At 36.3% G+C, this 7,624-nt stretch overlaps 1 protein-coding gene across 1 annotated transcript; it reads right to left on the minus strand.

Moving 5' to 3' along the window:
• On the minus strand, window positions 1–6,916 carry vsx2 (visual system homeobox 2). Its single transcript, XM_053510284.1, has 5 exons — window positions 6,514–6,916; window positions 6,018–6,102; window positions 4,693–4,816; window positions 2,401–2,581; window positions 1–886 (listed from the first exon to the last, which is right to left on the minus strand). Exons 1-5 carry the CDS (start codon window positions 6,914–6,916, stop codon window positions 579–581), a joined length of 1,101 nt encoding a protein of 366 aa, XP_053366259.1. The 3' UTR covers window positions 1–578.
• Between the last annotated feature and the right edge of the window lie 708 nt (window positions 6,917–7,624).

Below are 7,624 nucleotides of genomic sequence, written 5' to 3' on the forward strand. Positions count from 1 at the left end.
GCCTACAGTACATTAAAGTACTTCAAACAATACTGTAGCAAGCTATCTTTATTTACAATATGTACAGCATTACATTCTAATACAACTTATGAACCAACCACTAAGTGCGTTAAAAAAAGAAACATAGTGTACAGACTTTTAGAGAAACATTAGATGATTTAAAACGGTTCTTTTTAGAGCAGTAATAAAATATATTTATTAAATTAGGTTGAATAAGTTCGAACAACATGTTATTGGTGTTCCATATAGTTTGAGTTCTTGGAAACACACCACCAAATATGATCAGATTGTTGTTTCTTATAGAACTGAATGACACTTAGTGGTAAGTAGATCATATAAAATAAAAATAAACCTTAGCATGTCATGCTTTCTGTATTTTCCAACGAATACATGAACGTATCATTTAAAATATAGCTGAGGCTCTAAGTGAGAAACGGAAAATAGCGCTAGCTAAGTTAGAGGAGATCCACTGCTTGCTTATGGTTTCTGAGGAAATACAGTAGAGATAATCAAGATTTTTTCAAAGGAAAGCTACAGAAAGACACAATGCTGTCTGACCAAAGGTTATAAGTGTATCTCTAAGAGCTCTCTTTCTCTTCTTGGGAGTCTGAATGTTCCGCACTGGACTTCTCCTCCATTTCCTCCTGTGTTTGATGCTCAAGTTTCTTGCTAGACACTGTCCCCAGCACTTTGGCACTGTGCTCCTGTGCTTTGGCCCTGAGAGCAGCAATGCTGTTCTCCCTCAGCTCCTCTTTAGACATGGGCGAGTCGCTCCTCCTGTCCTCAGCATCAGTATCGTCAATGTTGACGGTGTTTGGATGCTGAGGGATGTCTGGCTTCCGGTTCGATGTGCCTGACGCAGCTTCCAGTGATTTTTTGTGCATCCCTGCAAAGAACGATGAGGGATTCGGATTTAGAGAAGTGCCTGGGGATTGGAAAGACATTTGAACTGGTAAACGACAAGCGACTACGGATTAGAACTGATAAACTACTAGTGTACTAGTGACTTAGTGACTAGAATTAGGGCAATTCTAAGTACGTGGCTCTGTGCTTCTTTCTTTTTGTTCTGCATTTTGCATGGTTTTGCTCAGTCATTTGAAGTTCCTGCCTCTTAGACACTGTACATTTGCTTGGGTTATATTCTAGCTTTCATTTAACGCCTTCAAATAAATACATGGAACTGTAATCTGTTGTCTCTATTGGGTTTATTCCTCATTGTCTTGTGATAATTTTATTACTACCAAATAGATTTAAAGTGCATGTCCTGCACTGTAGATATCTGAATGCCAAACTTGGTATATAAAGGGATGGTAAACATATTGTAGCTATGATAGCTATTGAACTATTTAAAATTATAATGTATATTGTGATGTTGTAGACTGCAGCAAAGGTTTTTGTAAAGCAGAGGCATACAGTTCAATTTAGGGAAAATGTGTACAGGTATAAAAGCAGAAGAATATTAATATAAATCTTTGTGGATTATGCAAAGCTCAAACAGTTTTGCAGTTAATTTGTGCAGAAAAAAAGGACTTCCGATTACTCTGAACAGATAGATAGATAGATAGATAGATAGATAGATAGATAGATAGATAGATAGATAGATAGATAGATAGATGTTATTATTCCACACATATCGGTAACTTTCTTTTTCTGTGTACATAACAGTGAAACAATATGAAAAGCATGTGAAAAAAATTCCTAAAATGAATTAAGAAACATGCTAGCTATAAACCTAATGTTTGCTAAGAATTTATTGATATTAAGAGTATGACCATGAGAATAGGTGTAGAATGAGTTAAGTGTTGTTAATAGGCAGCTAATCAGTTAATACTCTGCTTTTTTGTGTGTATACTGTAGAATCAATTTTATTTAAATATTATTAATAATAATAATGAACATAAAAAATAATCCTCAATAAAGATTAGTTGATGAACACGAGGTAGTTATTTTTTTTGTGTTAGGGTCAAATTACAAGCAAACTGCAAATAAATTTCATCTTGGGTGCATTACTGCCTTATACACAGAGTCAGCCAAAAAAATTATACATACACTACAGAAAAAGAAAAACTTGTATAATTACAATATTAGTAAATTTATTGCTATATGTTATATATTATTAATATTTTATTCATAGAATATACATCATACTATTTTTATTTTCCTGAAGTGTGCATATTTTTTTGGCTGACTGCAAAAATATCTTTGTAGTAGAAAACTGTAAGACAATCACAGCCAGTTTCCACCTGTTCTCAGGATTCAGAATTGAAGGATGCTCCACACAGGAAAAGAGGAATGCCATTTTCCCACCCAGAGAGGAGCAGGGCCATTTATGCTGTCCTGGGTATGACATTATCAAGATTCAAACCTCTTTTATTTAAAAAAAAGAGATTGTTCACATACCTAGTAGCCAAGGGGCACAGGAATCCATAATTCCATCCTTGGCAGACTTCAGTATAGACTCTGGAAGAGGAATGGAGTGGCGCACCATGGCCCCGTACAGCCCATATTCAGCCATCACACTGCTGCGGCCCCAACACTTCTCCCTTTTTCTCCATTTGGCTCGACGATTCTGGAACCAGACCTGTGGATGGATTAAATTTGAAGGTTAACCTGCACTGAGAACAAGTTGAATGATTTGGATGAATGGATGGATGGATTAATGGATGGATGTATTGAGTGCATGAAAGAATGAATGGATGGGTTTACTCTGTTCGTTGAATAACTACAAGCAGGCCATAGCTCCCTATACCGCTATTGCATACCGCTATGTTCATGCACGCATTGTAGTGTAGTTTTGTAGATGGTCCTCTAACTCGTTTGCAGCCTACCCAACATGTGGCCCCGCCCCCTGGCATAAAGGGGCGGGGCATCATCTACGAGCCCCACACAGCCCCATTGGATAAGAAATTATCCAACCATTTTCGCATTTTTTTACGCGCTCTTGATGATGGCTCTCATTTCATGCAAGTGAAATTGGTTATCGGTCGCGGCAAAGAAACGCGGGCGGAGACAGCGAGGAGAAGCGACCCCTAGGGCACGCCGAGGCTGATTGAAAAATAAGTTAATTTCAGGCCCAATCGATGGTGGACAGGCGGGCAAATATCACGGGAAATTAAACGAGCAGCGCCCAGGGGAGCAGCGCCATTGACCCGCGCTAATAAATTCAATGGAGTTATTTCATCTGAACCTGCGGCGTCCCGTGCCGCGCCTCCGCTCCCCTCGCAACTTAGCGGGCTCGTCTGATTTAACTAATTACACTAGATGAGAAAATTACATGTTAATCTTACTTAGGACTGCAAGCAGCTCTTATTTATTTATTTCCGTATTATTTATTCATCGAGAGGAGCCATAATGAGGGCGAGATTAAAAAGGCGCGTCGGCAGATGGATGGCTCGGGTCACCCCGCAATCTCCTTCCGCCTTGATTGCTTGATTAGGTCGTTAGCGCTCGCGCTCCGAGAGCAAAATTATTTCACGTTCATCATGAGACCGATGAGAAATGATGTGTCCAAACAGCATGGCGAAACGGCAAGCATTGCTTTAAAGGGTCGTTAGGTGCTGATTGATGCAACTCCACCTGATGGACCAAAAGCTGAGCCAAAAACACAGGCCTGACAGTGTATACTGCACTGTATGACCCCTTTTTGCAGCAACAGAAAACTTAACCCTCGCAATGCAGACCATAATTTATATATTATTGTTATCCTTATAATGAAAGCATCAGAGAAGAATAGAGGCACATGCGTATAGCTCATGTTTGTGGAAGACCAGAGAAATTCGGCAGAGATGCAACGAAAGCATTTTATTTATACCATTTTTATTTGCATTCAGCATCGGATTTGGATTTATTTTACCGTCCTCAAATATGTGTTTTTTTTTTGTCTGTACGATGAAAAGACAAAACACCATTTATGAACTGATCAAATGTAAAAATATTGTATTTAACTATGATTAATCTTTATACAATGTAGAAATCTATCCGCCAAAATATGCTTATTTTCACATCCAATATGTTATTTTCTATAGCACCTGTGATAGCATTAAAACATTCAGTGAAAGTCCATAGCATTCATGCCAAATGTAAAATATCTTAATCCAGGCAAAGCACTATTAATCCAACCAAATACTATCAGATACTGCTATTTTTTAATTTCGTTTTCCAAACAAATAAAATAAATTCAAAATCAATTATATAAAAAATAATAAATTATTTACTAGTTTAGATTCATAACGTTTAAAAACACCTACTATGTGAAATATAAGATTAACGGGGACTGAGAGCAACAGGTTTTAAAACCGAGCTAGAATTTTAATAAATTTTTTACGCCATAAGGATAAACAGAATTTAAAAAAATTATACAGTGCTTGTAACTGACACCGTAATGAAAGATTTTCGGGAATAAAGCAATGGAGGAGTACCACAATCTGTTAAAAAATAAACTAATAATAAAAAGTATAATTATTTTATTATTATTATTATTATTATTATTAATAATAATAATAACAATAATAATAATAATCACATTTGTCCTCTTCGTATTATTATTATTATTAATATGTTGAATTGTTTGGCTCCAAATGTCTGATAAGAAACGACAAATTGTTATTTTTTAATGACATAATTAGTAAATTATATATATATATATATATATATATATATATATATATATAAACTAATTACATAGGGGTCTACCTGTATTCTGTCCTCTGGTAGTTCAGTCTTCATAGCCAGCATCTCTCTGGCGTACACATCGGGATAGTGAGCTTCATTAAAAGCTTTCTCCAGTTCTTCCAGTTGATACGATGTAAATATTGTCCTATTTACATAATAAGAAATAACCCACACTTAGCTGAAATTACAAATAAAACAGCAACAACAACAACAACAACAACAAAAACAACAGAAAACAACAACACTATACAATATTCTAGTATTAAGTCTTTGGTTAGTCTATCCAAAATAACACGGCGATGTGGTTCTTTAAATAAAAAAAATAATAACAGGTGTCATTATTACAAGCTTATTGGGTATGTATTTTAATTGAATGAATTTAAATTGGTAATATAAAAGATTTTTGGCCTATATTATCCTTGCAGTGTTAAAATGCTTGCTGAGGATATTTTTTAGGCCTAGGGGTTAAATGTTTTTCAGGGCGCGGTGCTACACATTTATAAAGCTAGTTATAATTATAATGAGGCATATTCCGTTTGAACGCTGTGGCCTACTGCATTATGAGGGAATCTGGACTAAAATTCTATTGGGAGGTCAGTATGTGTCCTGAATTTTAACTGCAGTAATAATATTTGCTTTAGCTGTAAAGCAACGAGATTCACATTAATACTTTGTTATTTATTTATTTTTTTTAATCATAGAACAAATGTTAGATTCTCATAATCATTTAAAGTCACACTACATGAATGAACACTTAAATGTACACTCGCTTTTATCTAACGTCAAGTTTACTGGAACGTCGAAACTGTATAAGCTTTTTCCTGTTTAATCTCCTACATCAGCTCCAGGTGAAATTTTAAACAGAGATACACAAGCTAAGATTTCTTTTTATTCTTTAGGCTACTTGAAATTTAAATAATACTACTATTATACTGTTATTAGTGAGTGATAATAATAGTGTAATAGTAGCATTATTTAGGGTTTATTTAATAACATAAAGAATAGAAATCTTAGCTTGTGTATCTCAATAAGAATTTCAGCTAGAGCTGATAATAATAATAATTGTTGTTATTATTATTATGTCATTATTATTATGTCATTATTATTCAAATAATTATAAAATGTTAATTATTACTATAAGTATCTCAGTACAGAGTTATTATATAGACTTTATATATTATTATTAGTAGTAGTAGTATTATAATACTAATATCGTTACTATAATATACTATATATAGGCGATTCTGATTCTGATAAGCTCCCTATATTTTTAACGTTTCAAAAATTCATAATTAAATTCATCTCTGTATATATGCTTCTTTAAAATAATAAAGCTGAATAATTACCTATGTCGCCTCTTCTTTCGCTTCTTGCTCTGGCCCAGGGAAGACTTGGATGTGTTTCGTTCACTCGAAGAAACATCCTCTGAGTCTATAAAATTCAGAAACATGTTCAGCAGGCGGAAGTTTCAGAAAAAGCGCCTCTGTGAAGTTTTTCTGGCTTATTGAACTCATCAACATCAATTAACTCAAAATAAATCCATGAATCAATGTTTAGTGGTAGTATTCTGCTGATGTCAAAAATTACATTTAATGAAATATTAAATGACATTGACTCGCCACTCACTATTAATTAGCAGTAATAATAATAATAATAATAATAATAGGAAGACGAAAAAGAAATGGAGAAGAGCAAATTAAAAAATGCTCACGTTTCCTTTTGATGCACTTTCAGGTGCAAGTGCATAAATGTACAAATGTATAAAACTGTACAAGGGCAGAACCACCACCAGGATGGAGCATCTGCCCCACGAGGACCGTGATGTGTGTGTCAAACCCTCACCTGAGCTGGCAGACCCTCCGGCCTCCTGAGGTGCTGTCTTGTTGAGAGGTTGGAGATGGACGTTCTGCGCGTCTGACAGGACCTCCAGAAACGAGGGCTGTCTGTAGAAGGACGGAATACCCCCGTGGCCGATGAATCCCATACCAACCCCGACGGCGGCGGGGCCGAGCACGGAGCGCGCGGCCAGCAAGTGCGCGCCCCCGGGGATGGAATCCAGAGCGCTTCGAGGCGCCGATGACGCCTCCTTATTCAACCCCAAAATCTCCTGGATGCCGAAGCCTGTGCACCTGGGTGCGTGTGATGTAATGCTCTTTGACAAGTGCGGGTTACTATTCCCACCGTTTTCAACTATTTTCGGCTTGTTCATACTCTCCGTCAGCACAGCCCCTTCCTTCCCCGTCATGGTGCCTTTGAGGATAGTCCCCCTCTTCCCTTGTGCACAGGAATCCACCAGTGCAAATACACGCGATCCCCCCCAGAAATTCTCCTTTTATCCAAAAGGTCCATCCCTTCAAGTGCCCGAAGTCGGCAGCCAATCACCTGCAAGCAAGCCGCTCACAATTTCACCGAGTCTCCCGTGTTCAATACGCATTTTATCGGTTTGTCAAAATGAGATTTTGTTTAGCTAAATACTTTATATATAAAAAAAAAATCAGAGAAATGGTCGACATGTTCAGTTGTATAGAAACGCGTCAATTTATCCCATAGAATTGCCACATAATAATAATAATAATAATAATAATAATAATAATAATAAGCGGAAGAAGAACAGATGTTTCATTATTATTTTGCCCTTAATAACACTTTCCCCTTTTTTAACATTAAGAAATATTAAATATATTTCTTGACTTTGGATTTATTATTAAGCCAATGATCACATCCTGGCTTACTTTCAATTATTCCGTTCCAGATACCAATCTACATGACAACTGGTGGATGTCAGAAAATGACATTGGGCCGTCCGTAACTGTCCAAGGTCCTGGGGATGAAATAAAAAAAAAATGAAATATGATGACACAAGAGATCTGAAACAAAGTGCATATGATTGTTTTTGATATGATTAAAGAGTCACTCAGGAGCTGAATGTCACATTGTCTGGATCAAACACAGA

Source organism: Clarias gariepinus, chromosome 13, assembly GCF_024256425.1.
Source record: "Clarias gariepinus isolate MV-2021 ecotype Netherlands chromosome 13, CGAR_prim_01v2, whole genome shotgun sequence".
Taxonomy (NCBI): domain Eukaryota; kingdom Metazoa; phylum Chordata; class Actinopteri; order Siluriformes; family Clariidae; genus Clarias; species Clarias gariepinus.